General features: G+C 45.4%; 1 protein-coding gene across 3 annotated transcripts in view; it reads left to right on the forward strand.

The window, feature by feature from the left end:
- LOC119167276 (radical S-adenosyl methionine domain-containing protein 1, mitochondrial-like) overlaps positions 1–19,920 on the forward strand; it is a 34,914-nt gene extending 14,994 nt beyond the window's left edge. For all 3 annotated transcript variants that reach the window (XM_037418731.2, XM_075866792.1, XM_075866793.1), the window contains 7 exons: positions 650–700; positions 1,841–1,894; positions 12,477–12,540; positions 14,959–15,097; positions 16,153–16,207; positions 17,161–17,264; positions 18,140–19,920. In XM_037418731.2, coding sequence (XP_037274628.1) covers positions 650–700; positions 1,841–1,894; positions 12,477–12,540; positions 14,959–15,097; positions 16,153–16,207; positions 17,161–17,264; positions 18,140–18,230 — 558 coding nt within the window. In that variant the 3' untranslated portion in view covers positions 18,231–19,920. The remainder of the gene's footprint in view (positions 1–649; positions 701–1,840; positions 1,895–12,476; positions 12,541–14,958; positions 15,098–16,152; positions 16,208–17,160; positions 17,265–18,139) is intronic.
- The last annotated feature ends 314 nt before the right edge of the window (positions 19,921–20,234 follow it).

The raw sequence follows: 20,234 nt of genomic DNA on the forward strand, positions 1-20,234 counted from the left end.
ACGCCTAAGTGCACAGCATGTTTAGATTTTTTCTTTATTGCAGAAGCATTGTGGTGCAGATTGTTTCTATAACTACTTGCTGTTACAGAACCAGCTATCGAATATTTATGGTGTGCGTTCGAGTGTTCCCTTTAATAGTCGATCGTAATGTGCGTAAATGCAATTCAGCCTTTGCATTTCCTCGTTCTCGGTAAAACAACTATGACATTTCAGAAACGCTTGAGAAACATTAGAAAGATATTCAATTCACATTTCGGTATTTCAGCTTGCTTCGCTTTGCGCCCAAAGCTTGCTATTCCCATGGCTCAAGTTATGACATTCTAGATCGTGTTCATTCATTTCAATCCATTTTTGAATATTGCTAACTTTGTGATGGCCTGTATTGAGCGCTTCGCTGCGAGTGTGATCATGTCACGCGAGATGTGTGGATGGGCGATAAGCCTAATCTCCAAAGCCGTGCTCCGCACTTAGAAAATGCAGCAGGAGCTTACACCTCGAAAGGCTTGCTCTTTTTGCAGGCCAGTGTTTTGGTGACATTTTGAATGAATACGTTAACAGATGAGTGTGATTTGGCCCTTTGCTAGAGTGTGCTTTGGCCCTTTGCTAAGCAGCATCGCATGCTCCAATACTTTTTTTTTTTTTCATGCAGTCCCTGCCTAGCAGTGAGACATGCTCCCAGATGTACTTGGCAGCTGTTGAGGTGAGGACGTAGCAGCACCGATTCCTTTCATCTGCATTTCGTGTTTGCTAAGTACATTATTTTTGCAAGTACATTAGAATCTCGGCGATGGAGATGCTGCTCCGAATTTTGCCAGAAGAATATGCTGCTACAATGTGCAATGTTTGTTAGTAACAGTAACTGCTCCGAACCTGCTCCTAAGTGCCGGGGAGAAGCAACTCAAATTGGTGAATTTTAAACATGTAGCCATCTATTGAACCTAAATAAAACTGCAACCAAGCTGCATAATATCGTCCTAGTCGGACACTTGTGTACTAGCTGCAAATTTCTGGTCGTGATGATGCGCATAATGTAGATGGCCTGAAACGATATCAATGAATTTTCACTATGGGGCTTTCTTTCCGTAGTTCTTTTTCCCCCCATAGTTCATTTCGTTGGCAACGTGGGTCTTTTGATGTTAATTTTTGGAAATTTGAATGCTCACCGCATGGCATGCCTCGATTCTCAGACTCGCGAGACTTCATGCTCAGCTAGTTTTGAGCTAGTGTAGCCTACGAAGTAGGCTTTTTCGGCTGAAGTGCGAATATTTGCGAGTTCAACAACATATATGTTATCCGCGGTCTATGCTGTAGTTGGAATAAAATTATATAAAACAATAGGCGCATCCCAAACTCGGAGCCGAATTTTCTGGAAAAAAGTGCGCCTATAATGCGAGTAAATAAGGTAACTTGCCACGGGCAAAGACCGAACCTGCGAGAAGGTTGCAGGTGTGGTACTTAACCACGGCAAGATATCTTTTCGTTCACTTTCCTTTCTTCACATTTACTAATGATAACGTCTTGATTACGTTCCTTGGCCGTATTGTCTGTTCTCGTTAAAATTGCGCCTTACAACGAAAAAGAAGCCCTTAAAATTTACGCTTATTTCCTGCATTGTGCAATGTCCTCCTGAAGGTCATGGAATGTACCATTGGTTTTCTGTATTTCATTGCTTCACCACAGAAGGTACGAAGTTTGCATGCTAAATATAAAGTTTTGAAAGACTAACTTGTGCATTTAGTTTTGCTGCTTACAACTTAATGGGGAGTTATACGTCTTGAGCATGCCAGACTTGTGTTGCATCACTCTTGACATCTGATTTGACATTTGAATCTCCTGGTAGGTCTTGGAGCTGCAAGGTGTTCTACGCTACGAGGTGTCCAACTTTGCACGCAAGGTATTGCTTATTTCCTTGCGTTAAGAAACCTGCTTTTATTTTTTTACTAAGTATTAGCAGCAAGCAGGGATATAAAATTGCTGTAAACTGAGGCCCCATCAAACAAAATTCAAACTTGAGCAACAGAACGGAAAGGCGCTCTAAGTATATACATATTGACTTAAAACGCCTTTTTTGCCATGCACTGTTCTTTGTCATGAAAGGTGCCATGTTATGTCAACGAGCAGGAGGGTCCTGCACAAAGTACAAAACAAAAACGAGACAGAGTGCGGTTTACTAACTGTTTGTCACACGAACAGTTTTCAGTCTGTGCCCTTTCTGTCTTTTCATTCCTCCATGTTTTGCATAGTACAATACTAGTTTCATGTGAACCAAGAAGTGTGTGGGTCAAGTTTAACTGATACATCTATATTTGTCATGTTGGTGACAAAAATTGATTTTTCTAACTACTCTCATTACACTCTCTTTTGTCGAACCCACGGCAAAATCGTCAATGTTGATGAAGCTGCCCATCATTGTTGCCCTTACATTTGTCATTGTCTGGACCAGTGTTGTGGTGTTGCCACTCCAGAATTGCAATGATTTTGGAAGCATTCCACATTTTTGTGATTCCGGAATGGAATGGGATAGACATGGGGACAATGGTTGAGGGAATGGAATTAAGGACATTCTGCCCAGAATGGAATGGGAATGGAATTATGTTCTTTTCTGATACTAGAGCACATTTTCGTCCTCGTGATGTTTTTCAAACTTCTTACATTAGTAAATCAGAGCCCTGAATGTAACGATCAAGCAGCATTTTTAAAAAGGCCAGGCTGATTGCAAGCACGATACATCTATAAGCAAGGCGCCTACTCCAACAATGTCCTTATATCAGCTCTGTTCCTCCGAAGTTGATCTCTATTCGCTAATCGCAGTCGAGCGTAACTATGGCAGCAGCATGCCCCCCTCACCTTTTACCCCTTCTCATTATTTTTTCCTCGGCTGCACCCGAGCTGCCAGCTGTCTGCCCACCCTTCGCTCCTTTGCGCTATGTCCCTGTCGGCGACTTCGACGCATATTCGAAACAGCGCTTGTTTAAGTTGTAATGCCTATGTTAATGCTGTTAATGCCCAATTTCAATGATCTTTAATACAAACGGTTGTCTTAAAATATATCTGTTCCAAAGAATTCCTGGTTTCGTATGTCACTTCCCGGGAGTTCACTAAGGCCCCAAGTCCATCTTCGGAGACCAAGATGTTCAACAAGGTCTGGAACTAGGATACAGGCACATTATGTTCCAACTGTAGTGACCTCACTACTCACCGTAGTGGATGATAGCTGGGGGTTCAGGCTTAGCGAGCCATAGGGCCGTGTCTCTGTCACCTACTCACGTGTAGCGCACCGCTCTGTGCGCCCTCAACTAACAAAGCGTTTAGCGCGGCGCGGCAATACATACAGTGTTTGATTGAATAGCAGTACACGAACACTTTATTGCCTTTGGCGGCACCCCGAACAATAGTACAACGTCCGCTTTCGGGATGCGGAGGGCAAAGGCTCCCGCAGGCGAACATTCACAATAAGGGGAAACCATGAGCATGTTGCAGCTGGCAGTGGCGACCTTTGACACGCCAGTCACGAAAAGGTTCCTTGCGGCTATGCTGCGCACTCTCACGATGGCCCCTGGGCCTGGTCGCGAGAGTTAGGGCAAACCTTGTATGCCTACGAAAAGTGCGGCTTAGCGTGGTGCGACCACTTCAAGCACTAAACACCGCTGTTGGCTTAGCGTACGGTACCGAAGCTAACACTCAGGTAAACACGGCCACCGGAAATTCCTAGGCACCCAGGCAGGCTACAGTCCGGCGATTCCCAAAACGGACGCGGACGAAGGAAAACCACATGCTTACCTGGTACTGGCCAACGGAGGAGAGACCCTTTCTGGCATGGACAGCGCACGTGACTCGGTCTTGCTGATTCTCGCAGCCCCTGAGAGCACCCGCTGCGTGTGGCGCCATGTATCACCATGCGCCTTTACCGGAGCACGGGAAAAAAAAGAGTGGCCGTATGGTGAAATGCATGCAAAAGGGTCGCGGGTGCGCCTCAGATCCCCACACAACTTATTTCAATCTACTGCCTCCCAGTATTTTTCGCGTATAAACAAAATACAAAAAAAGAAAAGCTGCTACGACGTATTTGTCTATATGTGTAACGTGCATCTGGTGTGTTTCTTTATACAGTCGAGCCCACATATAATCATCATCATCAGCCTGACTACGTCCACTGCAGGATAAAGGCCTCTCCCATGTTCCACCAGTTAACCCAGTCCTGTGCTTGCTGCTGCCAATTTATACCCGCAAACTTCTTAATCTCATCTGCCCACCTAACCTTCTGTCTCCCCCTAACCCGCTTCCCTTCTCTGGGAATCCAGTTAGTTACCCTTAATGACCAGCGGTTATCCTGTCTACGCGCTACATGCCCGGCCCATGTCCATTTCCTCTTCTTTATTTGAACTATGATATCCTTAACCCCCGTTTGTGCCCTAATCCACTCTGCTCTCTTCTTGTCTCTTAAGGTTACACCTACCATTTTTCTTTCCATTGCTCGCTGCGTCGTCCTCAATTTAAGCTGAACCCTCTTTGTAAGTCTCCAAATTTCTGCTACGTAGCTAAGTACCGGCAAGATACAGCTGTTATATACCTTTTTTTGAGGGATAGTGGCAATCTACCTGTCATAATTTGAGAGTGCTTGCCGAATGTGCTCCACCCCATTCTTATTTTTCTAGTTACTTCAATCTCGTGGTTAGGCTCTGCGGTTATTATCTGCGCTAAGTAGACATAGTCTTTTACAACTTCAAGTGCACTATTACCTATCTCGAAGCGCTGCTCCTTTCCAAGGTTGTTGTACATTACTTTCGTTTTCTGCAGATTAATTTTAAGGCCCACCTTTCTGCTCTCCTTGTCTAACTCCGTAATCGTGAGTTGCAATTCGTCCCCCGAGTTACTTAGCAATGCAATGTCATCGGCGAAGCGCAGGTTAGTAAGGTATTCTACATTAACTCTTATACCTAACTGTTCCCATTCTACGCTTCTGAAAACCTCCTGTAAGCACGCGGTAAATAGCATTGGGGAGATTGTGTCCCCCAGCCTTACACCCTTCTTCATTGGTATTCTGTTGTTTTCTTTATGAAGCACTATGGTAGCAGTTGATCCCCTGTAGATTTCTTCCAGAACGTTTATATATACTTCATCTACGCCCTAATTCCGCAGTGTCTGCATGACGGCTGATATTTCTATTGAATCAAACGCCTTCTCGTAATCTATGAAGGCTATGTATAGTGGTTGGTTATACTCTGAGCATTTCTGTATTACCTAATTGATAGTATGAATGTGGTCAATTGTTGAGTAGCCTATTCGAAATCCTGCTTGTTACTTTGGTTGATTGAATTCTAATGTTTTCTTTACTCTGTTAGCAATTACCTTTGTAAATAGCTTGTATACTACAGAGAGGAAGCTGATCGGCCTGTAATTCTTCAAGTCCTTGTCATCTCCTTTCTTATGTATTAAGATAATGTTAGCGTTCTTCCAAGACTCTGGTACTCTTCCCGTCAGGAGACACCTTGTAAACAGGGTGGCTAGTTTTTCTAACACAATCTGTCCCCCATCTTTCAGCAGATCTGGTGTTACCTGATCCTCACCAGCAGCTTTGCCTCTTTGCATGCTCTCCAAAGCTTTTCTGACTTCTTCTATCATTACTGGTGGGGTGTCATCTGGGTTACTGCTAGTTCCTATAGTAATAAGGTCGTGGTTGTCTCGGCTACTGTACAGATCTCTGTAAAACTTCTCCGCTATTTTGACTATCCTATCCATATTGGTAGTTATTTTGCCTTCTTTGTCCCTTAGTGCATACATACGACTTTTGCCTATCCCAAGTTTCCTCTTCACTGCTTTGGCGCTTCCTCCGTTTTTCAGAGCGTGTTCAATTCTCTCCATGTTATACATTCTTACATCGCATATTTTACGTCTATTAATCAACTTCGAAAGCTCTGCCAGTTCTATTTTGTCTGTTGTACGGGACACTTTCATGATTTGACGCTTCCTAATTAGATTCTTCGTTTCCTGGGAAAGCTTGCCAGTGTCCTGTTTAACTACCCTGCCTCCAACTTACCCTGCCTCCCTGCCTCCAAACAAAAGCAGAAGATTGTCGGCAGCAAAGCTTCACGCAAAGGCTTCAGTGGACCACAGCAGGGTCGGTTTCCGGAAATTAAAGAGCTGCTCGGCGAGTATGTGCTTGAGCAGCGAGCGGCACAGCGGACCGTGACGACAGAACTGCTCCAAGTGCGGGCTATGCAATTAGCCTTAGAAAAAGGTCTAATGCGGAGCCAGTTCAAAGCGAGCAGGTGCTGGCTAACTAACTTTATGAAGAGGAAAGGCTTTTCCCTCCGAAGGGGAACAGGCATATTTTCGAAAAGTTTTGCGGAGGAGTACGATGAAAAGCTTCACAGTTTTCAGAGGTTCGTCCTAAACTTTCGGCACAACAACGGCTACCTGCTTGGGCAAATAGGGAATGCCGATCAGACGCCTCTCTACTTCGACATGCCTGGCACCACAACCGTCGAGAAGGGGGCGAAGCAAGTTCCCGTGCTGACATCGGTCCACGGTGAAAGTACAGTGACGGCAATGCTCTGTTACACGTCAAATGGGCACAAGGTTTGCCCGTATCTCATATTTAAATGGAAGACGCTCCCGAAAAGAGCAGTTTTTTCGAGTGGTGTGATCGTGCGGGCCAGCGAAAAAAATGGGTGCGTGTTGCAATCTGTCTTACGTTTTTTGTTTTCGTCGTGAAAATCGGGTGCGCGTTACGATTGAGGGCGCAGTAGAATCGAGTAAATAGGGTATGTGGTGAAAGAAATTTGAAGGAATGCTATCGTGAGAACTACGAAACTTCGGAGCCAGTGCCTCGTGCAGCTTATGCCACGGGCCTCGGCGAACGAGCACCCTGCCGTTTTAATTGAACTCGAGACCGCAATTATCGCTTCTGCTGTTTGAAACACGTGCATCACGGACTTTTTTAAGCAAGAAAAGTTTGTGTTTTCACTCACACCTTTTTTTAAGGGCTTTGTTTCATTTACTACGAACTTCGAGATACAGCGAACGATGCCGCGTCACGCTCAGGTTCGTTATAAGTTGGCTCGACTGTATCACTCATTTGCAATCATACTTCTGAGCAAAAATTTAGTGTGGCGCTTTGCTTGTGAAACATTGTTGTTTTTCTGCTTTTGTTCTCTGTCAATTTTTCTAACCACTGCATAATGGGAATGATTACCGTTTATATACCCTGTGCTTCTGATCTATGTGCATGTTATTTTGTCCTATAATCTTTATTGTGCGTTTAACTTCAATCAAGTTACTTGTTTGGTTTTGTTTTCTGCCGGCCAGGCTCTGCCGCTCAAGTCTCCATTTAGGTTTGGCAGGCATAGCCACATTCACTACATTTTTTTTTGAAGAAATGAAAGGTAGTATAATTTTTATAATAATATAATTATCATTATTATTATTGGTATTATTGTCATTATTATTATTAACACTAGCATGATGCTTTCATTCACTGCAAGCTTTCGTATACCAGCTCGCGCACCTTATCACCTGTAAGTTGAAGTCGAAGGCCACAACGCATTCTCTAGGTCCAACTTTAGTTAGCCAAAGCCAAGGTTTAGCGTGGTGTAAAAATGGGAACAATCTGCCAATTTGTAACTGAGAAACCAAGGCATAAGTTAGTGTACAAATAAATGCATTACTCCAGCAGATACTGAAGTGAGAAACAAATTATCTCTGCAAGTTGGTTCACATTTAGACCCCACATGAAAGCCGGAAATATCAAATGTACTGCCTGATTTTCATATCACGAGCAGTTTAGTACCCGACACTCGTTAATAACCTTTGGGACAAGAAAGACATTGCATACCTGCCACAGGGGAACACAGAAAGTTCTCCTTTACCCACTCATGTTTGCGAGGCGCGCTCGAAAAGCGTGAGTGCGGACGCGCAGTGCACCTCATTGTTCCATATTTGATGCATACGTCAAGGTGCCCGAGTTGTGGTGCACTGTTTCTACTAATATCAACGGATCTAGAAAGTTTCGTTCCCGATTGACAAAATTTCAGTAAATCTTATTTTTCTTAATATTCGCGACTGCTTTATACATGTGGCAAACCAGCTTAGTCTTCTTGACCGCTACCTTTGTCATCGTAAATATACCGTAATTACTCGAATCTAACGCGCACCTTTTTTCGGGTTGAGTTCATAAATCGCATGCGCGTTAGAATTGAGTACGAAAAAAAAATGAATACGGTCATTCTATTGCCATCGTCATTTCCTAAATTCCCGCCCCCTACGTGCGTCGGCATGGCGCATCGGCCATTTCTGCCTATGTGTTTCCCATGTGCAGCACTTCGCACGTGTTCTGAGGAGTTCGTCATCTTGTAGTGCATTAGCATCAACGGCACGGAAGGGCCGACTCCAAAAACTCGACGAGTGCACAACGATGCCGCTTTTGAAAGAAAAGTCATCGGATGTGCCGAAACGGACGGAAGTCGGGCCGCATCGCGGTCGTTCGGAGTTCCTGAAACGTGCGTGCGGGCCTGGCAAAAACAAAAGCAGAATATTGTCGACAGCAAAGATTCATGCGAAGGCTTCAGTGGACCACAGCAGGGTCGGTTGCAGCTTGCTGCAAATTGAAGAGCTGCTCGGCCAGTATGTGATAGAGCAGTGAGCGGCACAGCGGTCTGTGACGACAGAACTGCTCCAAGTGCAGGCTATGCAGTTAGCCTTAGAAAAAGGGCTAATGCAGAGCCAGTTTAAAGCGAGCATGTGCTGGCTAACTAACTTTATGAAGAGGAAAGGCTTTTCTCTACGAAGGCGAACGTGCATATGGCAAAAGTTGCTGGAGGAGTACGAAGAAAAGCTTCACATTTTTCAGAGGTTCGTCCTAAACTTGCGGCACAACGGCTACCTGCTTGGGCAAATCTGGAATGCCGATCAGACGCCTCTTTACTTCGACATGCCTGGCACCACAACCGTCGAGAAGAAGGGGGTGAAGCATGTTCGCCTGCTGTCATCGGGCCACAGTAAAACTAGAGTGACGACAATGCTCCGTTGCACGTCAGATAGGTACAAGCTTCCCCTGTACCTCATATTTAAACGGAAGGCACTCCCGAAAGGAGTCGTTTTCCCGAGTGGTGTGATCGTGCGGGCCAACGAGAAAAATGGGTGCGCGTTGCAATCAATGTCTTACTTTTTTTTTTTCGTCGTGGAAACCGGGTGCGCGTGACAATCGAGGGCGCAGTAGAATCCAGTAAATATGGTACGCTATCATCATTTCAGCATTAACACATTTAAGTTAAACATTACTAAAACATCACATTCTCTCAAACATGCTCACCAAGCAAATTCTAATATGTAGTGGGAGAACCGCTCCTATGCGAGTTAGTAAGGAGTATGACTGCACAAGAAATGATACCAAGCTATTATTCCTTGGCTTTTTAACGTGTCTTGCGTACTTCTGCAGTTCCTAATGAATCTCGTGCCAGCAGCTTTATGAGGGCGTTCGCTATTACGTTGAAAAACTACAGTGTAGACCGCTTATAACGTAAGTCACGGGAGTTCTAAATATCCGCGCTATTAGCGATACCGCGTTATAACCAAAGCATGCTTTTTTCGGCCTTTGCCTATGTCAAAATGGCAACCCACCTTTCAAAAGCAATTTACTACACTTTTCACTCGCAGACACATTCAACACAATCGCAACACCGCACGGAAACAAAGTTGTCAAGTCTGGCATCAGCGGAAGAACGCCGTTATTTTCGTCTGGCGATGCTTGCGAACAGCGCTGCGAACAATTTCTTCCTCCAGAAAGCTTAAGCACTGAAGCGATTTCTTGCTCAAACTGTTTTTCGCGCAGTACGTTTTCACTTTAGCGAGGTATTCCAATGCATCTTTGCACGGGAAATCTGGTTCTGGTGTCGGGTCGACATCGTCTTCGTTGTCCGACTCGTCATCCGTTGCAACCTCCGCATTACCGCACACCGCTGCAACGATCGTGTCATCTGTGCTTGCTTCCTCGCAGACAGAAAGCTCCGACTCCCCGGCATCGACAAATTATTCGAAAGTGTCGGTGGCGGTTACAAAGTTGCTGTCAACGAGGCAGGACCACACGTCGTCCGTGTTGAGGGTCTCATCAGCGAGCGACGTGTCGCTCTGCTCATCGTCTTCCAGAGCCTCTGCATTGCGCACAAAGCCTGCCCTCTTGAAACACTTGCTTATGGTATCGGCCTTTACCTGCCATCATGAAGCGACCATCATGTTAATTGCGCCTCTTAAGTTCACTTTAAGAGGCTGCTGTTGCTACATGCTCAGCAAAACTCTCTCGCAAATGCGCTTTTTGTACAGCGCCTTTACAATTGCGATGACACCCTAGTCGAGAGGTTGACTTTTTGCTGTAGTGTTGGCAGGCAAAAACTTTAGGTTGACTGCGGTCAACTTCGGCTTGACGTTGTGGGCCGTGCAGCTGTCGAGGATAAGCACGACCCGCCGCTTCTCTGCCACCATGTACTCATCAAACTTGCAAAGCCAGCTGGTGAACAAATCCTGCGTCGTCCACGCTTTTTTATTGGCTTTGTAGGTCACTGGCAGGCACTCTCGCTTTTTAAAGCAACGTGGCCTTGCCGTTTTACCTATGACAAAGAGGCGGCGCTTGTCGCTGCCGTCCGAATTGGCGCAAAACAATACAGTTATGCGCTCCTTTGAGACGTTGCGGCCGGAGCAGGCTTCGCCTTTCAGCGCAAGCGTGCGGTTGGGCAAAAGGTTATAAAATAAACCAGCTTCATCGGCATTATAAATGTCTCTGTCAGTATAGGTCGAGAGCATATTCTCCAAGTTCAAGCGAAGCCAGACTTCGATAGACTCGTCGTCGACAGCGCCGCTTTCTCCGCACACCACTTTGCAGCTGATGCCATGGCGGTCTTTGAAATGCTGAATCCACCCGTTGAGTGGATTGAAGTCATCGTTGCCTAAAAGAGCTCCGAACACTTGGCCTTTTGTTGGAGCATGGGGCCACTTACTGGGATGCTCTGAGCCCTAACTTCGCGGAACCACCTCAACAGCGCTGCGTCCATGTCTTCGTATTTTGACGTACGTATTCTCTTCCGTGACAGGGAAGACGAATCTTGCTGCAGTTGCTGCCGCAGTTTGTCCTTGTTTTTGTAGATGGTTGACACGGTCGTGTTGGAAACGTCGTATTTCGCCGCCACCGACGCCTTCTTCAGGCCACCCTCAATGTCCCTTATGACGCATTCCTTAATCTCCAGCGATAAAGCACGGCGTTTTTTCACACCGCTTGAAGACGCCGCCGACGCCATGGCGACAGGAGCTACGCAACACACGTGCTCTGGGCTCTCAGACGGCAACGACACGGCGAAGCGCACACAGCAAATCCAAAGAGGCAAAAGAAGGAGGTCGAGAAAAAAAAAAAAAGCATGCTATCGCTTCTCTCCCCCACTCCGCGCAGCGTGCACCCGGATTGGACGCTGCCACGGTGACGAAAACACGCTCCCTCCTTCCCAGGTCTCCCCGACTCCCTCTCTACTGTAGCCTCTCTTCTCCGCAATGTTTGACTTTTCGCGGCGTTCTTCACGTGCGCCCTCCCGTTCACACTCCCAACGTTCCGGCGCGCCGGGAACGCTGCCGGGAAACCGCGCCGGGAACGCCGCCGGGAAACCGTGCCGACCCTGCTCCGTACGCAGATTTTATGGTCGCGCGCCTAAAAACTCCGTGCTATAACCGGTATTCTCCTTCGCGTGCCTACGCAATAAACGGTCGGCCTATACATTGAGTTCTATGGGCGATATATCGGTGGTCAAAAAAACCCACGTTATAACCGGTCCCGCGCAAAAAGCGGTTACGTTATAAGTGGTCTGCACTGTATCGAGATGCATTTTCTACATTGAGTAACTACAGGAATGGAATTGAGCTGCCTGGTCATTCACGGAGTGGGAATGGGCAAATTTTTTTCATTCTGAGGAATTAAAAGGAATGGAATTGTGGCAAGTCGTAATTCCCTTGAATGGAATTGAAATGGAATGGAGGTGCCCATTCCCCAACACTGGTCTCAACGTGATGTCGGTGACAAAGGCTCCAGTCGCTTGTCTGCTAGTGTTGGCGTATTGTGCAGTTCCGGTTGTACACCTTTGCTGCTTGCTTTTTTTGTTAAAAGAAATTCTTAATACACGCAAAGCTCAAATAATAAACACGGATATAATGAAATATCGCTTGTAACGAAGTCAACAAAAAATAGTCTTGCAATGAATACAGGGTTAGCAATAACCTTTCAAAAAAATTTTTCTGATATAACAAGCTTACTTTTTTGTGAGATGCAGTTTTATTATAATGAGTTTCAAGTGTACCTAATTTTACCACGAGAGGCTAAATTCTTGGTACCTAAGAATTTGGCCTTTTGGGTACAATCATGTTAGCACGTTGTACAAGATGTGTTTAGGAACAATCGCGCGGTGAGTGTTGGTGTGCGGCTGAAAACCCTCTGGCTCCTGCAGGGCCATGAGTGCAGGCACAACCAGGCGTGCTGGAGAGGGCTGCAGTATCTGGGCATAGGGCCAGGTAGGTAACAGCCATTTACAGCACAACTCAAAGATTATTCTCTTTAGATTGCGGTGGAGTGGCACTTGACATAGAGATAATCATTGCTCTGAAGCCATGAATGAGTACACGAATAATGTATTTTTGGCCCTTGGTGGCTTCTAGGCCATACGATGTTTCAACTGAACACAGCAGGGATAGTTGTAATAGTTAAACCTTGCTTCGAAAGATCATTCTCCAGCTTTACCCTGTGTCAATGCTTGCTTGGCGTTAATTTTGTTATGACTGGAATGTTTTTATTATCAGCACTGGTTCTTCATGTAGACATTGAAAAAAAAATTATTTTGTTGTTTTATTTTCCTGCTTGCCGTGATTGGTAGATGTATTGTGTGGTGGCTTGCGAGTGAAAGGCTTTGGGTACTTGGCATTCTAGTGGGCCTTTGCAAATATTCAAGCTTTTTGAATATTGTTACAGTTACAGTAGTTGTCTTTGTTTTGAGGCAAACATAAAGCTTCTGAAATTTCAAGCTATTCAAAACGAATTAATTTATGTACCGGGTCGCTTGACATGAAGCCGTCATGTAATTCAAGGAAAATGCATACTGCTGTGAATGCACACGTCTAAGTTCATTGTGCATGCTAGCTGCACACCAGTAATATCTCGTGAAACTTTTTTAGTTCATTGTCGAGTGAGGCCCGACAACACGACACAATTGCAGTGGTTCATTGCGGGCTCCTGCTGGACAAGTTGTTTTTTGGTTTATTCAAACACAAGTTTGCTCACTGCACTATGTGCTCTCTGTAGTAGTGAGAGCGATCTTCTTGAGCCTCAACTTTTACTTGAGCTTTGAGCTCAAGGTTTACTCGAGGCGTACATAAGCATCGGCCAGAACTGACAAAAGGTGAGGGAAGGGCTTTGAACAGCAGAGGGCAGTGGTTTCTATTGGCTGTATGGAGCAAATGTTGAAATGCAATGCATTTTACTGCTCGTAACTCGAGCCATGCTATTTTAGTTTGCTTCTGAATAGTTTCTAGTTAATACCATTCACATTTCTGACTGCTTCAAACTGAAAAATTTACCCTATTTACTCTCAAAATAGACGTACTTGCTTAATAGGTGCACCCCCAATTTTGTCTAGAAAAATGTGATTTTTTAAATTCCTGCACAGAATAAGCGCACCCCAAACTTTCCTGTAATCAATAGTTCTGCATTGTATTTGCACGGCTGTGATTCGATGCCCTCTTACGTTAACTGTAGTGAGCAAAAAGAAAAGCGTGCTGTGGTAGATGCACAGGCTCTCCGAGTGAGGAAGTGCGGTTGCTTGGCCATCAGACTAATAACCTTTGCACTGGTGCCGGAGTGGCTCCGGGCCCTAGCAGGCTACGCGCGCTTCGCATGGAATGTGGGATCATGTCCATATCAACTGGGCTTTGAGCTTCTCGAGGGGGGAAAAGTGTCGTCGCTATCACATTTGCTACTTCGCTCACAAGTACAAAAGTTTTTCAGTTTGCCGACGCGAGCTTTCGTCTTTGCTGCCACTACGCGAACTTGCACGAGTTCGGCGGATTTTTGTCTCTGTTGATTTCCCAGCCGCAAACCTAAACATTATATCACTCGTCCTACTCTAGAAGCGGTGCTTGAGTGCAATCTTTTCGACGCCCAATCTTCATGTTGTCTTGTGCAAACTTCCCGCGACAACATGCTGAACCATAATCTAAGCATAATCAGTGTTGGTTGCTTTTTAGTGGCGGTCACAAGCGACCAAAGTTGCGTTCTTGTGCGGAATCAACGTAGCTCTCTGCGATGGCTCTACTTAATCTAGTAAAGGTAGCGTGGGCAGCGCTTGGAACACTTGCATGGGTGGTTTGCGATTCGATTGCAATGTCTTGGATATGGGATGTGAGCCTGTGAAATTGCACAATTGGTTCCGTTCAGCGCACAAAATTTCAGTCGTGATAATGCGCATTATTTAGGTAGCCTGAAACGTTAGCGGCTGGTTTCCACGATGGCGCTTTCTTTTCTCTGCGCTATTTTTGTTGGCGACGCAGATCTCTTGGTATTATTTTCTGTAAATTTGAATGCTTGTAAGCGCACCGCATCACATGCGTCGATTTTCGGACCCTCGAGACTGCATTCTCAACATGTTTTGCGCTAGCGTAGCCTATGAAGAAGGCTGTTTCATCTGTAGTGTGTATATTCGTGACTTCGACAACTTGTGTTATTGGTGGTCTACACTGCTGTCAGAAATGAAATTTTCGGATATTTTACTTTGTGTAATGGGCACATCCTGAACTAGGAGCCGGATTTTTGGGGAAAAAGTGCACTAAATATGCGAGTAAATACGGTATATTTGTGCAATTTAGTACGACAGCACTACGCCAATGTATGGCAGAAACGCTCGCAGCTTAAGTTCCGTTACACCTCTGGCCGTCTTTCAGGTGCACACAGCCGCGTGCTTGTAGGCGAAGGTCAGTGGGAGGCACGGGTGCAGACCCTGGAGCCCAATCCGTGGATTCACGAGGTTTCAACGCGAGGCCACGGGACACGCCTCACACGATCGCTTACAAGGCAGGACCGGTGGGTAGAATTGCTCATGTAGTGCTTTCAAAATGCTTCCCGTTCAACTCCGTCTCGAAGAGACTCGCCCATCGCAATTTGTTGCCAGATGAACAAGTGGAATTAATGGACCAATAAAATGAAATGGATCGATCTATTCCGTTGTTTCTGTTTGTGTGTCGCTTAGTTGGAATGAAATAGAACAGGGGTTGGCAGCCTCCAGCCTGCAAGCCTGGTGCAGTATTATCTGGTCCATGGCACGATGCATAACCACTGCCCTCCACTCGTCACCTTTTATCTGACGGCTAACATAGCAGCTCTGAAGTGAAATATGATTCTGCTTGTAACCGATGTTTGTGGATATCAACTGTGGTACATGTGTGCTGAAAGCAAATATGATATTTCTTCCAGAGATGAAATCCCTGAATACCCACCTCCTCCCGAATCTCCCCTGCCCCCTCAAATTTGCCGTCTTGCCCCAGCTGTGTAGACTTCACGCAACGTGGCCTTCCGCCTCAAAATTTGCTGACCCTTAAAGTAGGACGATTCATTCTATTGCACCATCATACGTAAGCACATTGTCAGTTGTAATTACTGACAAAGAGATTAGGAGTTTAATTATCTCTGCATTTGAACATTACATATTCATGGACTAGTCGAGGCACACGCACAGGGCTTCTCCGTTCCACCCTTGTTTGTTATTTCCCTTTCCAAAAAAATGTATATGCTTGTATTGGTGAAGTAGACACTCGTGATAGCCAGCACGCTGTTTCATCTGTCTTTCTCGTCCCATTTGCCTGCGCTCTTTTCCGTCCTGCAGCTATGCCAACAACCTCAAATTCAAACCCCTTCAATGACTCTATGCCTGCTCAAATGTGTACATGGCACGGACTACTCTTGTTGTATTTATTTTAGGGTGTTGCCTTTTCTCATTGTGTAGACGTCAAGGGACCTGATTTAATTGTTGTATCCCACTTGCATGACTTAGTGCAAGCTGTGCTAATGTCTTTTTTTTTGCTAAAATTCCCATTGTTAGATGTTGCTGTCACTTTATTGTGGCTGTCTCATTGTTGCAGCCTGGAAGAGCTGCTCATGATGGGACTGCGTACTGCTTGTGGAATTAGAGACCAGGTAAGGACAATCACATCCAGAATCTGCTGATATTGGAACTGTGTGTAATAAGAAGGGGGGGGGGGGGGGTGCGAAACAACGAAAAAAAAAAAGCCCAAGTGTTTTAAATTAGTTTGAGCAAAGTTTTAGTGTGCTCTATAGAGCAAAGTTTTAGTGTGTTCAATATTTGCAAGTTGGTCAACTTCAAAATCCTTCGTGTGCTTCTTAGGGAGCAGCATCTCGTTTTAAACTGAGTGCGTTACAAAGTAAATCGGCATAGGAGACTCGGCTGGAATCGGAACTGTGTGCAATGCGGTTTAAACGAATGTTGTCAACTCATTTAAACAAAAGTTCTGGTATGTTGAACATTCGTGAGCAAGTCAATGTCAAGCTGAGATTTCACTCGCTAATGCTCAATGTACCATAACTTTTGTTCTATTCAGTTGAGAACATCCACTTTTGTTGCACAGCATACACTTCTGATACAAAATTATTCTTATAGGCTGATTTACTTCATAACTTGATTTAGAAACGATTCTGCTCCCCAAGAGGCAGATGAAGTATTTTGCATTTTAAAAACGGCACGTTATAGTAGAAAAAGAATTGCACACTTGAAGTTAGTGCACAAATTATACGTGAAATACCCAAGTTTCATCTCAGTTGGTTAAAAAAGTGAAAAACTTTTTTAAGAGCAAGCCAAATATGCTGCCGGGTTCAACAACTTTGAGCCATCACCTGAGGCACGCCACCATCATCGATAGAGTGTGGGAAGGGACAAGGCTTAATCCCTTTTTCTCCCCGCTTCGTTCGTAAGAACTCTTAATGAAATAGATTCATTCATTCAAAGGCCATGTGCCTCCTAAACTTTCTTGTAATTAGTACGACGATTGTGTGCAGCTTACTATGAATTGGCAGCTGTGTTAGAGTAGTGGGAGCAGTTGCAATTATCTTTGCTCTATACGTTTTTCCCCAAGGACTGGCGAGTTGTGTCCGGAGGCGTTGGCTTGGTCGACAACTTTGCAGGTTGTGCGGAAACTGCACGGCTGCTCGACGCTGGCTTGCTACTGCTTGATGAAAGGTGAGCCGGGGCTCGTTGTTACGTTTTGCTGGGACAGCAGGGGAAAGTTTAGACAAAAAATAGAATTGAATATTCACACGAGGCTCACTAAAAACCTTACAGCATTGACGAGTGAAACACCTGTAACTACTTTAACAGCGTGTCACTGGCGTCTTTCCTTTTTTTAAAATAATTTTTGCAACCGATTGCCGGCAGGCTATACATTATTATGACAGGTATAATCAAGTGATGCCAAGCCTGATGAAACATTGGAACTGGGCGACCCTCCTCGTTTCTGCTTATTTTTTTCTTACTCACTGTCTCTTTTATCTCTTTTTCATACTTGTTGCTTTACATTTTTCCTTCTATTTTGTTCTCTTTCTGACCTTTTATATTTCTCTTTCTTTCCTTTCTCTCTCTCTCTGGTTTTGTATCTGTCTTTCTTTTCATTCTCCTTTTTCTGTCTCGGGCTCAGTACTTTCTCTTTTTTGTGTTTCATTCGGTCTTTCTTTGTCTTTTTCTGTTTGTTTTTTCTGTTTCTCTGCTTTCCTTCTTTGTTTTTATGTATTTCTCTTTTGGTATTGCCTCTCCTTTCTGTATCTTTTGGTGTGTGTTTCTTTTACTTTATGTCTTTCTATCTCTGTGTGTCTCTGTGTGTCTCTCTGTGTGTTTCTGTGTAACATTCACACACCTTCTCTACTCCCAGTGGGGCTCGCCCGATTCCTGTAGTTCATACTCGCCTGTGTTTTTCTGCGGACACTAGAGCCCTTACGATTGGCATAAACAGCTCCGCTTTAACTAAAAAATAGAAATGCAAGTGGTACACGCCCGAGTCTTCAACTATTGCAATGGACAGATGGGAAAAAGCATGACCACCCTGGCCTCCTTTCTTCCAGCTGCCTGCGTGCCACAAAAGCTGGGATGAATGTTGCGGACAGCCTGGTCTCCTCCATGCTGCCGCAGCTGAGGGCGAGAACTAGCAGCTAGGCTGCCAAGGAGTTTCCTCCACGGGTCCATGTCACGGTCTTCCCGGCCACACGTGTGCAATGCACGTTTTGTTGCTGTGCTTGAACCGTTCGTACGCAACTCTGTAAGTCGGAGCAGCTGTTTTTGCATTTTCTAAGGGCCCCCTGCAAGACCTCCAAGACTCGACAAATGGCTTTGCATGTGTGCGTTGGTCACACCTTGTGTTGGCTCTCCGGACACCGAGATTCTTAGTATAGTAACTAGCGTGCATAAGCAGCACAGATCACACAAAACTGCAAAAGGAGAAAAATGCATTTGAAGGTTCGAAACATTTTTTTTTTTTACCATAGAGTTGTCAGAAATCCATAATCTTTAGCCATAATGTACAAGAGAACTTTGAGAAGCACTGCAAGTTATTGAACTGTCCTGCAGCATAGGTTCTGCCTTCATGATCCTTGCGAGCACACGCTTCGAGCCGTGCCTTTTCACTCTACGACGGTGAGCCATTGCTTCTGCTGTCAAACGCCCGACATCCTCTTGATGCGCTTCGAATCGCAGGAATCGCTGAAAGCAACTAGGATCTCTAGATCGGAGTATGTTCAGCTCTTTCAGAATGTGCTCGAAACTAGCATGACCCTTATTAAACTCCAGGATTGCGATAGCTGCGGCAGTCTCGACAACTCTTCGGGAGACCATTTTGGTCTTAGGGCAAAGTGGCCCTATCCTTCTGAAACCCGAGACATGACGTATTAAAAACCAGCACTTTTTTTTAACTAATTGAATTTATCAGCATACAGAGATAATTCTGATATGATTCTTTATTTTCTATGACGTTGCGTTGAAAAGTTATCAGATGTGCAATATATTGCACACTGGGACTAAGTTGTCAAAAAAACCCGTGGGACACGATGTCATAGACACGCGCTTTTATTGTCCCCTCTGGTCTCATTTCTTGTGAAATGCTTTGAAGCAGTTGCGGCCAGCTCTCAAGCACAAGAATAGGTTACACTTGCAGCATCTGAACTTCGTCCTTTCGCAGCAGCCGGGGTTTCGACACCTGGTTGCGGACTTTTGGTCTACGATCTCCGGCATGTGTGACGCACTGAGTGTGCGCACGGATGGTGAGGGAAGTGGCACAACTGCTGGCTTTCGCAGTTGCAAAGGTTCGCGATCACTTTCAGTTGAGGAAAACCTCTTTTCAGAGGCAAGCAGAAAATGGGCGAGCTCGAGCTTGAAGTCTAGCAGTTGCATGATGCTTTTTCTCTGTGTGCCCAGCTCTCGATGGTCTTGCTTGTAAAGCAGCCAAGAGTTCACGACTCCGACATCCATCATGAAAATGAGGGTCCGAAACGTCCACCTCTTTGTGCGCATGGTAGTGGGGTAGAAGCTCAACATTCTGTCACAGAGATCAACACCCCCCATGTAAGCATTGTACTCTGCGACAACTGCTGGTCTCTTGACAGCAACTTTCTTTCGGTCTTTCTTTGAAAATCGTGTGCAGTCATCACAGGCTCCATGCCCACGTGGGTGGAGGCCAACACGATTGGTTTGTTGTCATACCAATTCGTGATGCATATGTTAGAGACAGTGCTGACACACTGTGACATTGCCCCACGACCTTCCGTACGGATTTCCCGGTCACCATTCAGTTTGAGCCCTTTCGGAAGACGTGATTTCATGATTGTCCCTGTCCCCCTGATGTTCTTTTCAGCCAATGACTCAAGAAGATGTGTGCCTGTAAAATATCGGTCGAAATACAGCGAGCTTCCACACGACAAAGTCTCTACAAGCCTCAGCACAACGGCAGCCCCGATTCCATGTTCTTTCTTTTGTGCGAGGCTCCCTTTTCCCTGAAAGATTTCAAAATCTAGGACAAGGCCTTGAGGGCTTGCCAAGATGAAGTTTTTCAGGCCTGTCGGGTTGGGCTTCCCAGGAACGAACTGCTTCACTGGGCACTTACCGGTGAATGGAATAATTTGCTCATCAACACAGATGTTTGGTGAGCGCGGCAGTTTGAGGCAAGCG

This window comes from Rhipicephalus microplus, chromosome 6 (genome assembly GCF_043290135.1).
Source record: "Rhipicephalus microplus isolate Deutch F79 chromosome 6, USDA_Rmic, whole genome shotgun sequence".
NCBI classification, from domain to species: domain Eukaryota; kingdom Metazoa; phylum Arthropoda; class Arachnida; order Ixodida; family Ixodidae; genus Rhipicephalus; species Rhipicephalus microplus.